This window comes from Monopterus albus, unplaced genomic scaffold (assembly GCF_001952655.1).
Source record: "Monopterus albus unplaced genomic scaffold, M_albus_1.0 scaffold98.1, whole genome shotgun sequence".
Classification (NCBI taxonomy): Eukaryota; Metazoa; Chordata; class Actinopteri; order Synbranchiformes; family Synbranchidae; genus Monopterus; species Monopterus albus.
Window position 1 is genome coordinate 3,767,820 of NW_018127978.1, and position 24,003 is coordinate 3,791,822.

Consider the following 24,003-nt stretch of genomic DNA (forward strand, 5'->3'; position numbering starts at 1 on the left):
TATTGTATAGCTAATACATATGTGTATGTGTGCTTCTACTCACAGGCGAAGTATTGCCAGGGTTGGTACGTCTGGCCAAAGTCAATGGATCTTTCCAGAACCCAGAGGTCTGGACGGGGAGCATTGGCAAACTTTATCAGCACATAGGCCACATGGAAGAGCTGCAGAGAGACAGACAGAAAGAAATTCACATTACCGAACATTTTGATAGATATTTACCTTTGTTTGGGCTGTTTTTGAACACTAGCTCAGCTAGGGATTGACAGATGGTAGCAGAGAAAGGACATATGAGAGAATGACAAACAAATTATTTAAAACTGCAGCAACAGAGAGAAGAAAAGCAGTATAACAAAGTTGCAAAGTAGTTCCCAGTTACATTTTTTCAATTGAGTAATCGATTATTCAACTACTCATTTCAGCTCAATGTCATGATGGCATTATAAGAGGAAGAGACCACATCTTTCAATGTCTTCATCTGTGCATTTATGTTTCACAGTGCAAAGACTCATATCGGCTTATGAAAGGGAAAGGACACCTGCCATTGCTGTGTTATTGCAAAAATTACAGAATTAAAAGCAAGAAACATCTGATTGGTTATGAGAGTCAATGCATTTATAGATTGAAATACATTTAATTTGGATATGAAATGGAGTTTAATGTCTATTTAGAGGGCAACAAAAACCCAAGAGAAGGGGAAAAAGAACATAAAGGGCAGAGAAAAGAGAAAAGAAAGAATAGTACAGGAAAAAAATGAAAGGATAGGAAAGTACAGGGCATGAAACAAAAGGAAGGAAGAAAAGGAAAAGCAGGATTGTAAAAGGCAAAAAGTGGAGAAAGGAAAGAATCTATGGGATAGAAGGTAAAGTAAAGTGAAAGAAAATAAAGAGAAACAAGAAGCATACAAGGGTAAAAGGCAGGGAAAAGAAGGCAAGCTAATCAGAGACAGCAGACAAAGGTAAAAAATGACAAGCAAGGTGCCAGTTTCTAATGAAACCAATTGAACAGCCTCACAAAGCCGACAGGACATCTGATCTATTACATCCTGTTTCATGTTATGTTATGAGTTACTGTTAAAAAGCTGAATCCTGACACTAATGAGCACCAGATGCTCCATCACACACACTGGTTTCAGTGCATCTCTCCAGCTCCAGTTAAACGGTGATGACAAACTGCTCTCATGGGTAGACACACAGAGAATAGTTCAGCTGCACTGTTTAGTCCAACAGACCCTGAAACTGCTCTCCACTTGAAACAGAACACTGAAATAACACAAGATGCACATGTTTGATGGTATATACACAAGGGTGACACGTTAAAAGTAGTAGGAAAGTGGTGGGCCAACACATCTATCTATTAGGGATGTGAATGAATAATCGCTCATTTGATTAGTTGACAAGGTCAAAATCATCAAATACTGAAAAAAAATCTCTTTTTTGGAGACATTTATTTTTTGAATTGTAGAGAAGTGGAACTACTGTTTATGACATTGTTTCTGCCTGTGTGCTACACATAGTTATGGCAGAAACAAGACTTTCTGAAGCTTTGAATCAACTGCTTCAGAAAATTCATTGTTCTGAAAAAATGTCATCCCATGATGGTGACATCTACTGGCCAGCTGCATTTAAATATAATGGAAAACCCCAATACATGGTGCTTGAATGAGTTGAAGATGCATATTTTGAGTCATTTTCACAATATTATTTTGTGAAAACAAACTATGTGTGACAATAAATCTTGTATGCATTTTTGTGTTATGTATAAGAAGATTTTTATATCCATAAACCCTCATTTGCATATGGCCTAAATTGAACATTTTAGGGGATATTTATGGTGCTGTGGCTCATTTTTGGTTCTATACAGTGAAACCGCATGTGTTCATACACATATTTACTAAAGAGTCACATTGGAATTTTATGCTGAGAAAAAAAGGAAAAGTGGCACCACAGAAATGTGTTTGGTCTCATGCAATATGTATTTAGGCCGTTCCTCGGGACCTGATTTACCACCACTGTGGCAAAGAAAACTGCAACTGAAATCGCAGGTGTAAAATATGCGGCCCTGCAGTCAGCGTGGCAGCTGTTAGCTATCTTAATTCTTTTATTTAAGAATTCATCTGAAGAGGGTGAGTGTGTTTGTAAATTGCTTGCCAGAGGAGGATGTGAGGGACGTTTACAGGCTGTCAGGTCAAAGTAGGTTTCAGTTAATGAATGAAATAAAAGATGATCTGACTGACAGAAGACTATGTGACTGCTGTTCCAAAATGTTTGTGGGATCAGTCACTGTAACCTGTAGGTGAGTCCCATTTCCCTTATTGTATTAGTCATCAATCCTTGATCCTCACTTGACCCAGAAGCCTTTCTGGCCCACTACGATGAAGGACTCCCAAAGCTCTTATTTCTGCTCTGAGGAGCGAGGAGGCTGCCTGGAGGAGCTGTAACCGAGAATACACAACTACATCCTTTGCAAAAGTCTGATACGGATTGATTACAGTTGGTAATGGTGGGGTTCATTTTAATGAATTAAAAAAAAAAAAATGCAATGATGCAATTTTTTACAAATGGAATTTTTGTATATTGTATTGAATTTTTTTATATTGTAAATTTGTATGGTTGCCATCTTGGCCAGATGGCAAAGAGATATTGATCTTAATGTGGCTTTCTGCTAAAATAAAGGTTAAAAAAATTGTGCCAGGATTAGTGAATAATCCCTGTAGTGTCTGCATAGAAATCATATATTTTGGACAGTAAATGAAGGGTCAGCCCAAAGTTTGGGCAGACAACAAAATGACATGTCACCATGACCAAGTCAGCACGTATAATTTGAGCTTAAATCCTTGACATTAAAAACAGACTAGTTTGTCTTTCTGCATGTTAGGACAAGTTCAACATTTTGCTTGCCTTTATTTGACCCAGAGTGCACACGCTCAAACACATGTACACACACACTTTGATCATCCATCACTGGAGTTTAGCCTCTGATCTCCAGACTTCCTCCTTCTGACAGGCAGTTTTGTCAGAAGTAGTGATCTGCTGCAGCACACAAACACAGACACTTGAACAAAGGCGTGCCAAAACTAGTACTACTTCATCACTAGGGACTGCCAGAAATGTGTGCTTTAGGCTGATGAATGAAAAGAAAGGAGGATGGAGGACAGAAACGTCATCTTTTCTCTCAAGAGACGCAGGTTCATCCATTCATCTCCACCTGCCCAACTATTTAAGCTTTGTTACTGCAAAGACAAGACAACCGAAAACTTAGTCTACAATACTGCAACAATGCAACATTCAAACTGCAATTCCTAGCATGATTTATATAACCATGTTAATGAGTTAGTTTATAATTCTCATGTACTTAAAACTGAGTAAAAATTAAAATGTGCATTTCTTTCTTCCACTCTGCTCATACCTTTGTACAGTTAGAAAGCAGAGGAATCTGTGAACATGTAACTCTGGACAAACTAATGCAGTTTTAACAGACTTTGATATTCACTTTCAATTTGTTATAAAAACTTGTCCAGTTAAAAGAAAAGATAAATAAAGGTCTAACTAAAGACACTATGTAAACTATATCTACAGTGCCTTGCGAAAGTATTCGGCCCCCTTGAACTTTGCGACCTTTTGCCACATTTCAGGCTTCAAACATAAAGATATAAAACTGTAATTTTTTGTGAAGAATCAACAACAAGTGGGACACAATCATGAAGTGGAACGAAATTTATTGGATATTTCAAACTTTTTTAACAAATAAAAAACTGAAAAACTGGGCGTGCAAAATTATTCAGCCCCCTTAAGTTAATACTTGGTAGCGCCACCTTTTGCTGCGATTACAGCTGTAAGTCGCTTGGGGTATGTCTCTATCAGTTTTGCACATCGAGAGACTGAAATTTTTGCCCATGCCTCCTTGCAAAACAGCTCGAGCTCAGTGAGATTGGATGGAGAGCGTTTGTGAACAGCAGTTTTCAGTTCTTTCCACAGATTCTCGAGTGGATTCAGGTCTGGACTTTGACTTGGCCATTCTAACACCTGGATATGTTTATCTGTGAACCATTCCATTGTAGATTTTGCTTTATGTTTTGGATCATTGTCTTGTTGGAAGACAAATCTCCATCCCAGTCTCAGGTCTTTTGCAGACTCCATCAGGTTTCCTTCCAGAATGGTCCTGTATTTGGCTCCATCCATCTTCCCATCAATTTTAACCATCTTCCCTGTCCCTGCTGAAGAAAAGCAGGCCCAAACCACGATGCTGCCACCACCATGTTTGACAATGGGGATGGTGTGTTCAGGGTGATGAGCTGTGTTGCTTTTACGCCAAACATAACGTTTTGCATTGTTGCCAAAAAGTTCGATTTTGGTTTCATCTGACCAGAGCACCTTCTTCCACATGTTTGGTGCGTCTCCCAGGTGGCTTGTGGCAAACTTTAAACGACACTTTTTATGGATATCTTTAAGAAATGGCTTTCTTCTTGCCACTCTTCCATAAAGGCCAGATTTGTGCAGTATACGACTGATTGTTGTCCTATGGACAGAGTCTCCCACCTCAGCTGTAGATCTCTGCAGTTCATCCAGAGTGATCATGGGCCTCTTGGCTGCATCTCTGATCAGTCTTCTCCTTGTATGAGCTGAAAGTTTAGAGGGACGGCCAGGTCTTGGTAGATTTGCAGTGGTCTGATACTCCTTCCATTTCAATATTATCGCTTGCACAGTGCTCCTTGGGATGTTTAAAGCTTGGGAAATCTTTTTGTATCCAAATCCGGCTTTAAACTTCTCCACAACAGTATCTCGGACCTGCCTGGTGTGTTCCTTGTTCTTCATGATGCTCTCTGCGCTTTAAACAGACCTCTGAGACTATCACAGTGCAGGTGCATTTATACGGAGACTTGATTACACACAGGTGGATTCTATTTATCATCATTAGTCATTTAGGTCAACATTGGATCATTCAGAGATCCTCACTGAACTTCTGGAGAGAGTTTGCTGCACTGAAAGTAAAGGGGCTGAATAATTTTGCACGCCCAATTATTCAGTTTTTTATTTGTTAAAAGGAGAGCTGAACGACAGGAAACAGAAAGTGAGGCCACTAGCATCCGGGGCAAAACTATTCCACTGATTCCAGGGTGAAAGTGTGACCTGCTCAGGGAGCAACCTGAAGTAGTTGCTAAGGATAAATTTGCTGGATTTAACTTTGTTACTTAATGATACAAAACAGAAACAGTATTAATTTTGTCAATGAAAGCTACAGTATGTCATAAAATATTCAAAAATGAGACTAAAACTTAAAAATAAAATTTGATAATCAACTATTTACATTTTTCACATTTTTTGCAAATGAATAAAAACTAAACCTGAATGATGGACAGATGGACATTCAGTAATGCTGTCAATGCCAAGTCATATTCAACAACCTGTAGCTGTGAAGCAGTGTCCTCTGCCAGCCAAAATATCTCCTGTTCAAGAGTTGAATAAGCCACATGACTTGCTTCTTATTAACAGCAGCTCAACATCTGGCATTCACTGACAGTCTGTCTCTGTCAGCCGATGTTACTGTTTCCTGGAAGAATTTCATGTACAGCAGAATGCTGACATTTAAAATAAGGCAAGACAATTTAACAAAGTGTTACTGATGTGGATGTAGATTAAATAATACAGTCTTAAGCATGGTTGACTTCAGTGTAAAGATGGATAAGTGAGGCTGGAGGGTAAACTGTGTTGGGGTTTGAGGGCTCTCATACCACTTTTACATCTCTGTTTGAAGGCACAAGTAAAGGAAGAAGGGTCAGTATCCCAAACTATCTGGTTGATCTGAAGATTTCAATCTCTGCTTTAAATTGCCATTTCATCCAAATTAGGATCATATCACAGATAACCTGGGAAAAGTTTAATACCTACTTCCTAGGAATGATGTCCTCATTATACTGGATACTCCACAAAACACCAGTTTTCACATTTTTATGGATAGATGGACATCGCACAAAGAGTAACGCCACTTAAATCCACAACTTAAAAACACATGCTTCAGCTCTACTGAGAATTCCTTTGTAAAATCACAAACTACAATAAATCCGCTATTGTGCAATAGAGCTGATCAAACGTGTTCTTTAGTCACAGTGGCAACCCTATGTGATCCATTGCCAATAACTTCGAGCTACAATATCACATGGCACCTGTGGCTATGTACATCAGTGTTTTCATCTTTTTATGTACAACATATGTAAAACATATGAATCTGGCCAAAATTAAACCAGCTCCAGTCTCCAGCTCTCAGTGGAAGCCAGTCTGATGCTTAGTATAAACACACACACACTCAACAAATGTTTTGCTGACCCCCTTATTCTACAGCGTGTACACACCTCCACAGAATTTACAGATCAGTGGCAGCCTCCCAGGTCAGCCCCCCTGAATTACCCACAACCCATCAATCAAAGTGCTATTGCCATGGCAACGAACTGCCAGCAACAGGTCAAACTAGGGGGCTCTAGTGAGGTGAGGAGGATATTAGAAGAAAAGGGCAAAACTACAAAGACAAACTGAAAAGTCTTTCTGGAGTCAGATACTGTAAGTCATGGTTTTAACATGCTTCAAATGCTTATTATTAAAGTCATGACTCCGAACTGAGGCAACTTTTCTCTGTCATCACTCCATCCTCACAGCTCACCAAAGACTTCTACTGACCACTTTGTCTTATATAAACTGGCAGACATGGTACTCGAAGTGCACTTGTAGTCGGCGAAAGACAGACAAGCATTACTTTGTCATGTAACCTCACAGGACAGGGCTCTCAGCAACTGTGCCATGTACATTATGTGAAGACCCACAACAATTTATGACTGTGATGACAGAAGGAGTGGAGTGCAGATAAGAGGATGAATAGAAAGAAATGTAATCAGCTGCTGTAATCAGTGAGGCTAAGTAGAGTGACCCAGGGTCTAGTGTTCCTACTGTATCTTTATTATGTTATTAGGTGCATATGAGTGCAGATAGTGTATTCACAAACAATAGATAGCATCATGCAGGTTGACTGGAGAACTGACTTTGCACATGAAAATACTGTAATGCTACAGTGCATGTAAATGATCCACTGACTGTTCACAATAGAGGGCAGATAGCTGAACCGAGCCTGATGGGACCTGTCGGTACCCGAGGGTTCAGGTTGGGTTTGGACAGAAATACTGTATACGGCCAGATCAATACTTCAGTTCTCAAGTCTGTAACTGGAAATTTCTTATAGCTCCAAGTTCAGGAAGACCTTATTTATTTTTTACTTTGTACCTGTCTATTAGAAAGGGAACAAGGAAATGTCCCTTTATATCGTCAGTCACACTACAATAGCATTCTTACAACACCAAACATTATGCACAGCCAAATTCACTTCAGTCTTTAAAAAATACAACATTGCAATCATCTTTATATGCAGGAATACACAGATGAAAAGACAGTTGTGGTTTGGCTGTACAGGTACATCAAATGTGGTCATTTGCGAATAACCTGGTAAAGTGGCTCGAGTGGTTTTCAGTGAGGCAGGATGATGATGCATTTGTATCTTCTTCAGAGAACTGCTCAAAGATCTAAAAACATCTATGATCATACAGGGGGTCAACCAACTAATGGACATGTCCACGCTACTTCTTGATGTCCTAAGTATGGCCTCAGTTAGGTATGTTGTATAGCTCTAAACATAACAATGTGAATCTAATAATTTCCTAATCATTTTCTGAATTCATTTATTAAATGTTTGGTCTATAAACTGCTAAAAAAAAATAAACACGCCCCGAGGCCCCAACTTATGTCATCATGTTCAACAATAATCCATAAATTTTCATTTTATTATCACACAAGACAAAGAAAAGCAGGGAATCCTCTTTGAGAAGCTAAAACAAGTACCTGGAATATATGCTTGTAAAATGAATCAAAAGAACAATTGAACCACAACTGTGGTTCAAGTGACTACTCAGTTAATTGAACAATCTTTCCAGCTTGCAGCTTTTACTTCGAGCCCTTTGTACTGTAATGAGTTGCATAATATACCATGCTCTATACATCCTAAAGTGTTTTCAAAAATGTGTGTGAATTCTCACAATTACAAACCTTTTATTTGTTCACACTACATAGATTTTTGTTTGTTTGTTTTGTTTATAGCCCAGGGTCTCATCATTATGTGTAGAAGTCAAGTAGTACAATAAATACCACAATGTAAACTGATACCATTTGAATTAGGGCTGAAATACAATCATGATTATTATCTGAATAATCCAATATTTATTCTTAAAGTCTAAAGGTCAGTCTTTACATGTCTTCAGCAAACACATACTGCGCATCGTACTGTAGATACTGTAGGTTTTTTAGGACTGCTGATGTGTAAAATGTCTGCTTTGGGGAAATGATGTTACAATGTGCAGAAAAAGTAAGTTAAAAAGTAACATGGAAGATAACTGGCTTTACGAGTCGCCGTAACTCCTGACAGTCCGGTGAACTGTGACATAAATAGTTACGGTCTATGACGAGTCACTGCACTTTATGGGACTGTAGAGAGATCTAAAGATCAAATCTATGACTCAGACAGGCTCTGCACACTGATCGGAGCTCAGTTTGCTTTGTTGGCGAGACGTTATCTCTGACCTCCACATGTGAGGCTGTGAACACCAAGTGAACTGTGTGTGGAGTTTGCTTGATTCAGTCTGTTCCTGTCGGGGAGCTAACGCTAGTGATCACACCTTCATAAGTAGTGCAGGGTTTGAAATATTCATGTACAACTGTTTGGTGCATACAGTATAGGACTAAAATATAGATGTGTCATGTTTTACTTGGATTGCATTGGTTAAGGAAAATTAGGTTCCCTGGACAAATTCTTTACTTTATGTAACACTGGTATTTATCTGATGTAGCTGACTCATCAAGAATTTTAACAAATCAATTCTAGAATTGGTGAATCAAAGTCAAAACAGGAGCTCAGTACCAACAGCCAGCCCTAGTTCAATCTATCTATGCCCAAGAGAAGAATGCAGGTGAGCAAGTGTGTGTGTGTGTGTGTGTGTGTGTGTGTGTGTGTGTGTGTGTGTGTGTGTGTGGCCCCTGGCCGGTTTAATAATTGCTCACATTCCTTGGTGGAACTACATTCCCAGTGTCCCAGGTAACCATGGAAATAAGAAGGAAAGCCTACAACAAAGGGACAGAGGGAAGGGTGGGGGAAGGAGACACGGCAACATGTAGGCGACAAACCTTGAAGAGGAAGTGCTAAGAGTGGACAGATCACCTGACAACCTTAAAGTTCTGTTCATGATTTCACAGGCTTTTACTGAAAAATGCTGTAGCTGAATCCACACTACTTATGGTTTTTGTACTTTTTTAATCTAAAGCTGAAATGATTAGCTAATAAATTTGTTTGTCAATATATAAACATCTATTGTTTATTTACTTTACATTTATAATTGTCATTATTGAACATATCATTTTGGGACTAAATCAAATGTTAAAAAAAACAAATTAATTTATAATGAAAATAACTATTTTCATTGATAAAATGTCATTAGAAAACACAGGCACTGAGGTTTCCAGTTTTTAGGAGTAAATATAAGATAAGACAAGGCACTGACACACTGCTGAACAGAGCTCTGATTTACTGCTACACTCAAAGAAATCATTTCTACCTAGTAAATATCTAGTTAAATGGATTTCCTCACAATCCAAAATGTATCTTTGGGATCACAAAAAGATGTGTACACCCATGGGTTTCAGTGTGGAGAGATGATAAAGATCTAATGTCTGGAATCCCACATCTGGATCACCACCAAAATCTAATCAAGCAGCCTCTGGCTCCAAAACAAACTGGTGTCTGAGGGGCACAAGATAAGCAAAATGGTATCAGAAAGTCGTTTGATTACAAAAATCCACTCTGAGTAATATGATAACCAAATTAAATCTAAGAAATATGTAAAGCAACAGATGCCAAAACCTATGAGGGACAAGATCAAATCAAATCCAATTTTATTTGTATAGCACTAAATCACAACAAAAGTCATCTCAGGACACTTTACGAAGTAAGGTCTAGACCTTAGAGAAGAAAAACCCAACAAATCCCCCTTGAGCAAGCACTTGGCAACAGCGGGGAGGAAAAACTCCGTTTAACAGAAGAAACCTCCGACAGACCCCGGCTCTTGGTGGGCGGCCTTCTGCCTCACAACAAACAATCAAACACTGGTTAGTGACTGCTCATCAGAAACATAGAGCTCCAGAGCCAGGACTACCTGCAGGAAGGTACAGGGAGAGAGAGAGAGGACACACTATGGGACAGAGGAGACACACAGTTAGTGATGTGTAATGGTGGCATATAGAGGCATGGAGAGAGAGAGGGGAAGGGAGGAGAGGAGATGACTAGAACAGACAGAGGGAACCTAGTGAGGTCTAACAAAAAACTAGAATCACCACTTTGCAGTTGTACACCTCTGTCAACCAGTCAAACTCATGAAAATGGATGAGACGTGAGGTCACAGTGACCTTGAGAGAAAAACATAGGTGTTATGTTTAGGATTTGGCAAGTAATGGTTATGGTTAAGGTTAGGGTAAGCCTATAGGAAATGAATGTAAGTCAATGTAAAGTCCCCACAAGGAATGAAAACACAGTGTGTGTGTGTGTGTATGAGATCATCAGAATTGCTAATTCATACATTATCAGTCAGTCAACTACCTAATTAACTGATTACTAATTTGAGTACTAGTGGACTGACTGAATGAAGTGGAACATCAATCCATTCACACTGAGTGCTCAAAGTTAGTGCGCTGGGGAAAAGCCTCTGTAATCACTGTGTGCACACACTGCTACAGTAACACCAACATGTTCTGACTTCACACAGCACCACCAGATGTTCTGGTGTCTGTGTGCAGACGTGTGTGAGATATGTCTTTACAGTAAGCCAGGTGTATGTGCAGATTATTCGGGCGTCTTGGGGGCGTCAGGCAGGAGGAAGCGTGTGTGTGTGTGTGTGTGTGTGTGTGTTGAGGAACGTGTCGAAAAGTGGAAAGAGAGGGTGAGAGAGGATGAAAAAGGACAGGACTAATGCAATAATAGCAGTGTGGTAGAGAAGAGACAGAGCTGCATCTGTCAGTGTAGTCTCTGTCAAGAGATTTAAAGGACTATTCTGTTGTTTTTCCGTTTCCTGCAACCCCTCCTGCTTAGTTCAGGAAAAATGTAACTCAGCGAAAAGTACTTTTTAAAGCTTAACAATATCATCTAGGTCATAGGTCATGTGTACAACTAGCTGAAATTTTTTACTATCAATTAATAATATATGTATTTGTTAAAATTGATAACTACATTTTCTTAATGTTAAAACCTGTGGAAAAACAGGCCTGAAGAGGATGTGTAATGCAAAACCATCCACGACTCTCTCCTCACATACACACAGAGTCCCCAGAAGAAAAGGGAAACTGGTTTACTCATTGTAAATGGTATCCCTCTGGAGAGACGGCCTGGACAGTTCCCAAAAAACAAAGGTCATTCCTCACATTCCAAGTCAATCTCAGTGTCTCTCTCCTACATCCCTTTCCTTTTCTCTTCCTGAACGTCACTATCTCTTTTCTCATTTTTCTCTTAATCCATATCTTTCAGTGTCATATTCTGAATGGCAACAGTAGCCCAAAAGCATGAAATGTATTTTTGTTTTGCTAAAGCACTGTTTCACAGTTCAGTTGCATCGGCTTTACTGGCAACAAGAAAAGAGATCTCCGACAAAGAATGGGCCTCATTCACCAAACCTTTTGAAGAACTAATTTCTTACAAAGTTCTCATAAAGATTCTGCCATTCACCAATGTTTTCTTATCTGAGCTTTGGTCTTAATGTAGGTAAGAACAGAATCTACTAAAGATAACACTTACACACATTTGAGTGCTGACATGTTTGTGCAAAAATAACTGGTTATTGTGTTTTCTTCAATTCTACAAATTATCATTATTAAAAATTACACTAAGTAATTAATAGCTCCTTTACAAATAACTAACATCATTAATTAACCTTTACAATATGATTATTCAGAGCTTAGATTTAAGAAACATGCTGCATATGTCTGAAGCTGTCAGACACATGTCGCTCACAGTTGTCAAGGACCCTATCTAAGATCAGATGTGGTGCACTTGAGCGAGACCTCCATGCATGCACCCAGCTCAGTTCTTGGCCCACCCACTGTGCTGGGTGTGCAAAGACAGTCTCTCTGTAAAGGCATCCATGGCATTGCACTTGGCTGTATGCAGTGTGTCCCCAAATAAGTCAGCACCACAGGGTTTTGATGTGAAGATGTAAAGCCAAGCAGACACTGTGGGATTTTTTTGAATTGATTATGGATGATTTGTTAACTCATAGTAGATATTTGAACAGCCTGAGTCTGGGACCTCTCTGCTCACACTGTACGTTAAAATTGGCCCAGCTTCAGTGGTCCTGCTTGACAATCTAGCAAACTCTTCCCTTGCAGCACACTGACAGCTTTAGTATGACATGGGGTGTTTTAAATAACCTGGTATTCAACAATAACATGATTTGTGCTTAGTCTTTTTTTTTACTCACCATTTTGATTTGTCTAGGACAAAGCTATCAGTGGTGTATGGAACAAAACAGCCATCTTTCTTCATCAAGATGGACACACGTCATCAGGATACAACCTCATATCTCCAATTCATCTGCTTCAACACTCCAACTAAAAAACAAAATTAGCTATGCTATGCGTTCATACAGCAAACGCATCATCCCTGGATGCCAGAACAGAACCATGGCTTCAGGCTTCAGTCGTGTCACCAGACACATCCATAGTGTTTCAGAATTTCAGGATTTTTAAATTTATACACTTGGCAATTTTTTTAATTATTCAAATTTGGCTGCATGGATAAAAATGTATTTTCCAGTAGTGTGAAAAACTCAGATCACATATTTATTTCTACTTTACCCAGACTTTAAATGATCTGCTGCTGTGTTAATAATGTTCACCTGATATTCCAACCACACGCTCCAGATGGAATTTTACTGCCCAGAGGCTAAAGATGTACAGACAACCTGCACCTTCACACCGTGAACACCATGCAGCCAGCATACATGCTCAGCCAGTGATCTCACCAATTCTAAAACACTTCACACATGTACACATTACAGCCTCTGCCTTTATCTTCATGCTGGTTTTCACATTACTGAAGTTTCTGCAAACCCTTACAGCATACAGCCGACCACAGGTTAGGACAAGAAAAAGAAATGCTGGGATGACTTAGTGAGACCGGGACACCAGGAATGTCAGAAAGTGAGAAATGCTGACATGACCCTGGGAAAAAATTATTAGATGACCATTCAAGATAGAATTTAAGAAAGTCAATAAGGTCTATGGTTCATCTTATGTCACCTTCAAAATTATGACACACAATGTTACTTTAAAAATGTAATTATTTTTAAAAATCCTTTCAATTTTAATGTTTAATTATACAAAATATCACTGTACTTATTAAAGACAAAAAATAATATTCAGACATCAAACACAAACATTTTTTTGACTTCTAAGGTAGTTTTCTCATGTTGCTTATAAAATAATGATCTCAAGGTTGAGAAAAATAATGAGTAAGTCATAATTAGCAGATCTGAACTCTAACAAGCTATTTTCTTTCTCTCATTATCTATTTTTATCATAATCACAAAACACTAAATCATCATTAGAAAGCATTAAAATTTTAACATTGTGATAAACCTTTTTTGTAAAGGCACTAAGATTCTGTAAAGTAAGCTGCTGCACTTAACAAAATAAGACTGAACCTGTACCCTATGCTAACTAGCTTAATGCTAACAGCATTTAACATCAGGCAAAAACAGAAGACATACTGTAAGTACAGTCTACAGAAGAATGGCCTAGTGACTCTTAGAGCTTTATTTTGAATCAAGCACAAACTGGCCATTGAGAAGTTCAGGAATTATAGCCTAGAGATATTCAACAAACCACCTTAGCCACAGCGAAGTGCTGGTGCGAGCTGTTACAGCACTTAGGCCTTTTGCCATCACAACTGCAAAGTACCAGAACCTGGGCAGTTTCTATCATGTGGTTGCAACTGAAACATGGAGGAAAAGAGAAAACTTGTGACTGATGCTGCAGAAAAGGAGCACAGGCCAAGTCAGGTGAGCATAACATTATAAAACTTTACATTTTTGCTTGATGATGACACCCATCATTACATATTAGATTACCACAGCTGTACAAAATTTGGAGATTTTTCATGTTTATTTATTATTTGTTGATAGACTGAGTGTTGTGAAAGCTTCAGTTTAACAAATTAAATTGGGGCCATTTGACAGTGTGAATTGTGATTTTTTTCATGTTTATTTATTTACCTTTTTATTAATGCATTTATATAATCTTTATTAAATTTCTTAATGCACTATATTTTAGATAGGTGATCTTAAATTAAAAATAGCATGTTATATGCTCTCATCCTGTCTGCATGCCTGGGAAAAGATCCTAGAGGACAATCTATCTGCACCTCGTCAACCACACGGTTAAAAGTAAATAACTAACTTTTACTCAAAGTACATTTTAAATGAGTTTCCTTTTACTTTTTCTTGATTAATGTTTTAGACAAGTAATTTTTCTTTTATTTAAGTACAGTTTCCTCACAGTAACAGTACTTGAGCAAAATGACAGCAGTCTTTACACGTTGTTGTTTCCTAGTGCTGTGACATACAAAATTGTTATTAATGTGTGATCACAGCCTTTCCAAAAGAAAGAAAGAGAGAAATGTGATGAAGTATAGTGAGGGAGGGATAAGCAGCAGAGTGAAAGAGGAGGACAGGGAGGAGAGGGAGGAACAGTTTATCCTCCAGTATCTTCTACTGACTGATGTTTTGCTCCACAGTCCTTTCTAACAGGTCAGCATTCCACCCATGCATGGTGTCCCGCACTGTCTACATTTTACTGTTTTGGCTGACAGAAAAAAACACCCTGTCTACAGGTGTGTGTGCGTTCTTGTACATCTGTCTCAAGTTTTAGGCATTTGTCATTTTGCCCGGTCCTTGCCTCAGAGTCAACTTCTATGTAAGCCTAAGCATACTCTGTCTCTCCACTATCAGCTTTTACTGACACAAAAAGAGATGTTGAACCAGGTTGCCAGTTTAAGAAAGTGATACTATTGGGCACAGCCCTCATAATTAGTGCACTGCTTAGCTATGAGTTAGCTACAGTCAGCTAAGGTTATCCACTCTGAACTACCACAGTCAGTAAAGTGAAATCTAAACGTTTTAAGCAACTTCTTAGCCAAACAAAACAAGAATGTGTGCAGGTACAGTAAATACAGCGCATATCTCCCAAAATGACACCCCCACCCATCATCCAGCATGGTGTGATGTACCTTCACAGTGTAGAAATACTTCTACAAGTCAAAGTTCTGCATTGAAAATGTTACTTAGGTAAATGTACATTTCAAAATACATATACTTGAAGTGCCAAAGGTAAAAATAGGATTAATGGATTGATAATAGATTAAATAAATTAATGCATTATTGTACACATATTAAGTTGGAGCTTGTATAGATTGAACTAATTTTAACTACTTTTTTGATGATCATATGTTTTAAAGCTAATAATTATAATGTATATTTGTTTACATACTGATGTATAGCTTCTGAGGTTTCCACCATGGATCAAAAAAGTCTTCTGATTATACTGTATAATATAAATATTCTGAAAAATATAATTGTATAGTGGTATTTGAGGTATTATACCTTTCACACAGATAATCTAGTGCCTCCTTTGGGTTCTTCAGTGGTCTCAGACACTGTAACAGTGGGTAACATGCATCATTCCCTCTCATTTCTTAAAAACCTCATAAATTATATCTAACAGTAAAAAAACAAGCGCAGCAAATGCACAAACACACACAGACATTAACACACTTGTTCCTAATTAGAGCGTGAAATATGTGCATCCAACCATCCATTAACTCTACCGCTTATCATAAAGAGTGCTGGGGGAGGAGCTGGGAGCCAATCCCAGCTGACATTGGGTGAGAGGCGGGGGCCACCCTGGGCAGGTCGCCAGTCTGTCACAGGGCTATACATCAACATTTTTATACAAATTCTTGCCAATTTACAACAAAAGAAGACAATGATTGAATTCAAAATCTTTTAATCATTATTTGTTGGGGCATCGTTATGTGAAATATGTTAAAAAATAAATAAAGTAATAAAATCATTTTGACAGAGTTCAGAGGCTTCCCAGCTCCCTCAGATAAAAAGTCAGCTACCCTGTAGCAGGTTGACAGTGAACCTACATGGTAGCTTGAACTGACCATGGAAATCATGTGGAAAATGTTGCTGACAATATTCCAAATATGTCCAAACTCAAAGAGAAGAGGAAGAACTACTGTAAGGAATATAAAAAGCACTCCCTAGAAAGGGAGGACAGAAGGAGACGGATGGAAGGTTTCTTCTGCTGTGACCTTGGCTTTCTCCATGTTCCTGATCCACTCTCTCCCTTATTATAAAAGACAGCTGGGGCAAGTTTCACAATTAGTGAAGAATGGCAGCAGGAGGAAAGCAAGTGATAAGGAAAAGACAAGGGGGAGTAAGGTTGTCCTAATGAAAAGAGAGATGGAGGAGGAGAGAGGGAGCTTCTAGAAACTCTTCAAGGCTAAACACTGATAACTGCATTCAGGATATAACATCCAGTACTGTTTAAACATACAGGTATGTGTCCATCAGGCTGGGAATCATTTAATTCAGGACTTTTGAGCCAGCATACACCAAAAAGTCATAAGCTATTTCCTTCAAACAATCAAATCAAATAAAGTGAAATCAGAGTTTACCCCAGAACAACGTGTAGCAGGGGGTGGGCCACACATATCAACCTAATATCTAGTTCAACTTCCTAGTCATTACATGGCACTTTCATGGAATTTTGTGTGAAGTGACAGCTTCGTTTTCTGATTGTATCTTGTAAAAATGAACTCCTTTCAGAGATAGTCTTTTTCCAGGTGAGGCCACATCCATACTAAAATACTGTGGATGGCCTTGACAGTTATGAAGAGCAATAAGTCATTAAAAATAACAGCACAGTAATGGACTGTATCATTACCTTGTTCTGGCTCCTAATATGCAAGTGTAATTCAAATAATGCTGCAAACATTAACAACTAACAGTGCAACTCTAAATAAGCTAAGAAACACTGAGAAAGACTGTGAACTCAAAAAAAGCTAGTAAGCAGACAAGATGTTCTCTGCCATGCCAAATATTTTCAGTATGAGTTACAGTGGAATGTTGTTAATAGTGACAGGGTGTGCTGAGGCCCCCCAGCTGTTGGTGTTAATGTCACAGTTGTTGCACATCTGAGGTTGTTTCTCTCAGTCACTAATAAACACCTCTCTATATCTGCCTGTCAGTACAAATGCCTTTCTCTATCTCTGTCTGATTTGATGGCACAGTAACACCCAGTGAATGAGATCTGTTGGTGTTCACGGGGTCACAAAGCTCAACCCCTGCTAACAGCTGATGATTCATTAATATGCCCAAAATTCAGGTGGGAGGGTTTCTGGGTGATATGTGATAGGAGTGCAGAGCTCAGAGAATGCTACAACACACCCCTAACTAATTCCCTTTCTGAGCCAACAACAAACACACACACGCGCCCTCCCTCTTCCAGGTCATCTCCATAGTTTCCCAGTGTAATGAGGTTTGAAACACGGACTCTGAACTCTGACCAAACTTCATCAAGACACTATTAACTGCTTGGTGTCCATTTGTGATGTAAGACAAACATTTTTAAGATTTTAGACTTGAGGAATTCAAACTGTATCAACTAGAAATTTAGGCAATGTTTCTGGACTAGATGGGCAGTATAATGATACAACAATCAGAAAGGTTTGCTAAAGTTAAAAAGATAAATAAATAAATTGTACCACATCATATGGTATTTTGCTCTTGGTGGTTTCTACAGTTTTTGGCCCAACCTTGGTTACTGAAATGTATACAAAATTGTTTATAATACTGTAACTTCAATTTTGTTCTGGAACTTTAACATGTGTCTTTGGACTATACATGTAATCTGAACCATTTTTTTTCTGTTTCTCTCTGATTTAAAGTGTGAACAAGACATGTTCATACAAAACAAAGATCAAAAGTAAGAGGTCTGGATTGGACTTGTCACGAGAATTATACAGCATCTGAGCTCCCCAAACTAATTTGACTGATCATCTCAATGCCTTTCTAACTGAATGTTTCAATGAATAAATAAAGACATAAATAGCTTAAATCACCATGCACTAAGGAAGTTTTGGACTTTTATCCAACTGATTGTGTTCTTGATTTTGACAAGTTTGGAAGCTTATTTTAAAATATTGCACAGTTTTTCCTTTTACTCTAAGTTGATTCTACAGTATCTACTCAATTCTAATCATTTGCTGGAAGGCCTTTAAAAAAAATACATTTCAATTCATAAGCACTGAACTATTATAAAGCTCTGTGTGCTACCAATCCATGCGTACAGCCTCCACTATTTTCCACTAAGTGACTGTGTGTCAGACTAATTGACCCCCATATTAGACACATACACAATCTGTGTAGCCATCTCTGTGACAACACTCATTGCCATAATGCATTCCCTAGCCTTAAAAATCACAACCCTAACCTAAACCTAATTATAGCATTAACCCTAAAACCAATTCTTATCTAACTCTATCAAAGTGTGTCAGGAACTGAGAACCGGAAAAAACATCCTCACTCCCATGGTATAAAAGTAAAACTGGTTCCACCTCTGTTCCATTCCTATTCAATGGTTTATGACTTAATGATAGGAAAGCCATCTCCTTTGTTGGTTCTCATCATTTTACTGCACAACAGAGCTGACAATATTGCAAGTCAAGTCATCTTGTGCTTTGATGAGGTTCAGCATAAACAGTGAATTTCCACTATCAATTTTAACGTAGTAATCAAACACTTCCACTGTATCCCCTCCCCCTCTCCCTCATTCCTCTCTTTCCTCCCACTTCTCCTTTGTTTTGTTCACCAGCTAAGAAAAGAGGAGAAACTCAAACAATCTGGTGGAGTTGACCTGGTTAAAACCAATATTTGCTGACACATTAACAAGGACAAACCTCTGTTTGTCTGTGCTGTTTCTTCTCCTCCTCCCACTTTGTTTCTTTGTCCCGTTTCTTAACATTTTATCATTTGTGTATCTGCCTTTCTTCCTCCATTCACTGAAAACGCTGATAAGTAAAATGGGAAAAGGTAACTGATGGACTACAGAACGTTTTGGAGGGAAACTACATTCCTGACTTTAAAAAGCAAATTTTAAAAAGAGAAAGGGGAGTTCTTTTGATTTTTATGTATGGTATTACAATTCATAAAATCTTGCTGAACTCCAGATTTTAATGTGAATAAATTCGAAAATGACTATTTTTCACAGCTTTAGCTTTGTTCAATACTAAACCGGTGCATTTGACCTTTTGACCACTGAAGACAGATCTTTTTAATACTGCTCTCCAACATGAAGATGTTGCTTTTCTTTTCTTTTCTCTCTCCTCTATCCACTCACCCCAGTCCTGAGATGACTTTTGTGATTTGGCTCTACACAAATGAAATTGCTTTGAATTGAAAAATGGAATTGAAGAGCTGGCCCTTGAGTTAACTAACTATTGAAAAAACACACACACGGTGATTTCAAGTTCATCAATATTAGCAAAAATGTGGACTCAAAAGTAGAAAAACTGAAATAAGAAATTGCATTGATTTCAGTCAACAGCCACACAAACACCACTGTGACACAGCAGTGCTTTGAGCTCGAACCACAGTGTGCCAACAAGCTCACAATGACAGTGCTGACATGCTGATATTTGGCATGTATAATACTGACCAATGGCATCAACGTTGCTTGGCTTGTTAGCATGCTAATGCCTGGTTATTAGTACTTAAGTTAGTTTAACAGTTATATGGTCATAAACCAAATTATTGGACAAATTAAATTATGGCCTGATGATGGAAATAACCTTAATTTTGTCATCCTATGAGGACCATGAACATCTATACATAATTTCATGGAAAGCCACCCCACATTTGTTTATAGATATTTCAATTTAGACCCAAGTAGTGCACTGACAAACCAACATCCTCATAGCCTCTGAGGCTTTTGTAAAGCTACAAAAGAAAAGGCAGAATGACTTTAAAGTGCAAAAAACTGGGATGTGGGCAATGTTTCAGCTAATGTTTGAATTACACCCTCAAAGATAGACAAGCATGCAACAGTACCTGGAGGTTTATTCAGTTGTAATGTGACTTCATAGGCATTAAAATAGCCTGAATGTATATAAAAACATCCTTTTAATAAGGGTCTGTTTCTCTTCAAGTTCCTAAATGCAAACCAAAAGGTGAAACTGCAAAGCGTCACTGGAAGTTTTACAGTAAGCACAGTATCAGGGTTAAATCCGGCCTGTCTGACTCCAGTTCTTCTATCTCACTAAATGAGCTCATTGTGTGATAGTGAGCAGAAATTAGCATCAGCCTATTTTTAGTCTGGCTTGCCAGAGCAGAAAGAAAACCACTCAAAGACACTGGTGTCCTTCAGGGGAAGGCAAACCTGGCCCAGAAAGTGTTTTTCTGTCTGGGTTTTGTCTAAAGAGGAAGCTGCACACCCATCTTATACTGCAGCTGAAAATACATTTACAACCAGACAGATACAGAATTTGAGTTGATGACCCTATGTTATAATTTAGCAATTACTGTACATGTTGGCTGAACTTAGCTTTTCTGTATTCACAATGCTAATATTTTCATGTTCTGAAATCAGGGCTGTTTATAAGCATAGGCCACATAGGTGGTCACCTCGGGCCACAGGTTTAAGGGGCGCCAAATGATAATGTTTTTTCCAATTACAAACCCCAGTTCCAATGAAGTTGGGACATTGTGTAAAACATAAATAAAAACAGAATACAATCACCTGCAAATCATTTGTGACCCATATTTAATTGAATACACCACAAAGACGAGATATTTAATGTTAAAACTGATGAACTTTATTGTTTTTTACAACTGTTTATTTGGAAAGGTAACTAAAATTATACAATAAATGTAGTCGAAAAAGTAAAAAACATAAAATTAGGTGAAGTCAAAGTATGAAAGTAAAGTACAGATATATCTAAGTTGTATTTAAGTGCAGTACTTGGGTAAATGTACTCAGTTACTTTCCAGTACTGACATGCCCTGTTTGATCCTGGTTGGGAAGCTTTGTTGCATAACCCTTCCTCTAAATTTGGGTCATCTCAAAAAGCTAAATGTTCTTTCCAAGACTTTGTCATTAGTTCCTAACAGTTTAAGAATTTCTAACTAATGATGCAAGTCATTGTACACCACAAAACAAGCTATCCAGTGCTGTTTTCCTAAAGTATTAAAATTGCTAACAGCAGTGATGATTATGCATGGATAGTTTAATTTTCATATGAAAGTGTTAAGACCCGGCCACCAGACGCTTGGGGGGCGAGCCCCTCTCCCAGGTGTGGCTCCAGGAGAGAGGCCCGGTTTTCCTAATCAGGGCGAGGTGACACCAGCAACACGTTTGGGTTTTAAGTTAAACATCCTACAAATACCAAACACTGAGGTACTGACAACTGTGAGTTGTCTAAATATACATGTTCTTGTTCTTGGGAAGACCATACAGTATGTCCTTCACAAGAAAGGAAAACACCTTGAGGAGGACAGTGAGGGAGCTTTGTAAATTGCAGGATGAGGAAGAAGAGCACAAGAAGAGAACGGTTCAGCTTTTTCAACCTGACTGGCCCAGACAAAGTTGATGTGAGGCGACGCAGAGTTCGTCCTTTGTTGCTGCTAGTTCTTTCACAATGGCCTGGTTCGTCTTTGCTATAAGACACTTCACCAGTCATTCACAACCAAGTATTTGCACCAGGTTTGTTCTCCAGAGTCTTTATGAATGGGCCAAACACTCTCACTGACACAATGGTGTGATAAAGGACCCATTCTGAATACCAAGTCACTGGGAGGGCTCAGGACCACTGTTGCATCAAAACAAAATGTTGCGAGGGCAAGTAAACACTGCAAGACAATGGCAATGAGTTGAATGGCTGTTGAGGATTGCTCTGCCTGGATGACAACATGTCTGAACCAGGTTGCAAAAGGTTTGTTTATAACTGTGTGTCCCTATAAATTCTTTCCAAGGTCCTGTTAAAATATTGCTATTGGGACTGAAGTCTCTGAATAAAGATTCCAAAGCTGATTCATTAAAAATTATCTAACCTGCTGTAATTTATGGGATAGGTTCATACAGTGATTAAATGTTCTATATTTACAGCAATTTAAAATAAAGAATTCAAATTTAATTTAATTATTTTTTCTTTGTTTTACCTCAGGAAATCTGTCCTTTGACACAAACCAAAATAGTAATTCTAACAAAGAACAACAATTCTTCTTGAGGCTTAAAGTTTCAGAGGTTATGTACAGCAAAAATTTGTTTTACTGTATATTTGTAGAATAACACTGTATTTTACATGTTGTTTTACTGTAACGTAAGTATTTGGTAACTTGGCCGTCAGGCTATATTGATTTTTTTTATATGCAATTTCTTACAGTGATGAAGCAAAGCCTCAAAATTACATTCTAGAGCCAAGAAATGTTTTGCATTATGGCATTAAATGACATCAATGATTCACTGACTATCAAAATAGCTGATTTTTTTTTCATTGACTAATTACGTCAGCACCACCATAACAACCATACTGTGTACATAACCTGCGTAAACTCCTGTTTCCAAAAAACTACACAAATTGCCCTCTTTAATACGTATATACGTACATCTGTTCCTACAAGTTTGTTTCATAATGAGATGATTAAGTAATAAAACAATAGCCAAATGTCCATTTCTTGTCATCTTTTTCTTTCTAGAGCCCACATCTTTGAAAATTCTAACTCTTTTACTGTATATGTCAGTCAGTCATGCTCTCATTTTATCTGTGGTTTGTGTCTTTGCCCTTCAGTAGCTGCACAGGCAGAAACTCCCACTGACTACTTCAGTGAAAAGTCACAGCTGAAGGGAGTATAGATGGAAGGAGAGTGGGAGAGAGGGAAGTCAAGACATGAAGAGGAGACAGATAGGTAGCAGTGGGGAGAGAAGAAATAGGGAAGGATGTAATGGAGAAGTGAGACCAAAAAAGAGAAAATAGAACTGATGCACTGGTGCAAGAAGGATGAGAGGAAAAAGACAAATAATGAAGAGAGATTTAGGAAGACAAAAGGTGCTAACATTTCAAAAAACGGAGCAAGCGATAGAGAGACAGTAGGTGCATTAACAGAAAAGATGTCTGATTTGGGGGAGGTCAAAGTGGAAGGAGGTGAAGAACTGAAAATGCTTTACAATGACCTCATGGCATCACCTCATGCTACACTATATCTTTCAATCAAAGAATGCCATCTTTTGATTTGTCTGTTATTCCCAGCTGGAGTCCCTCTTAACCTTAACATTCCTACTCTGGTTGCTTGTATATTTTACTCAGCAATTTGAGGGCAGTGAGTGTAATCTGAGATCCTCTGTCAGCAGGTGCTAGCTTGAGCCTAAAATCAAGAGGAAACTGGCCTGTGGAAACCGGATCTCTCTGATTTTACTTCAACCTGACCAAGGAAACTATGGCACAGCACTTATCTAAATTTGCCAGAATGGCTAAATAAAGCTAAATGTGAGGATGCCGGCATCAGCACACCCTGGTTACAGCTACAACATACAGAAGCACACAGCTCAAAATAACCCTCAAAATATCAAGGTTCAAGGATTTTATTGTCAATTCACCATATGCGCAGGACATACAGAAAATTGAAATACTGTTTCTCTCTCACCTAGTATTGGGTGCCATTAACATTTAGGAACTAAAATAGAATAAAGTAAAATAAAAATAGAATAGAATAAGAACTGAATTGATGTAATTAGGATAAATCTAAACGGTACAGCCAATAAGCTGTGACTCAAAACCGAGTACAGTCAGTGACAATAGTGCAAGCAATAATAGGAG

At 38.3% G+C, this 24,003-nt stretch overlaps 1 protein-coding gene across 1 annotated transcript in view; it reads right to left on the reverse strand.

Moving 5' to 3' along the window:
• The window catches only part of lama5 (laminin, alpha 5), a 124,594-nt gene that overhangs the window by 85,186 nt on the left and 15,405 nt on the right, over window positions 1-24,003 (reverse strand). The window contains exon 3 of the mRNA XM_020609069.1: window positions 44-161. Coding sequence (XP_020464725.1) covers window positions 44-161 — 118 coding nt within the window. The remainder of the gene's footprint in view (window positions 1-43; window positions 162-24,003) is intronic.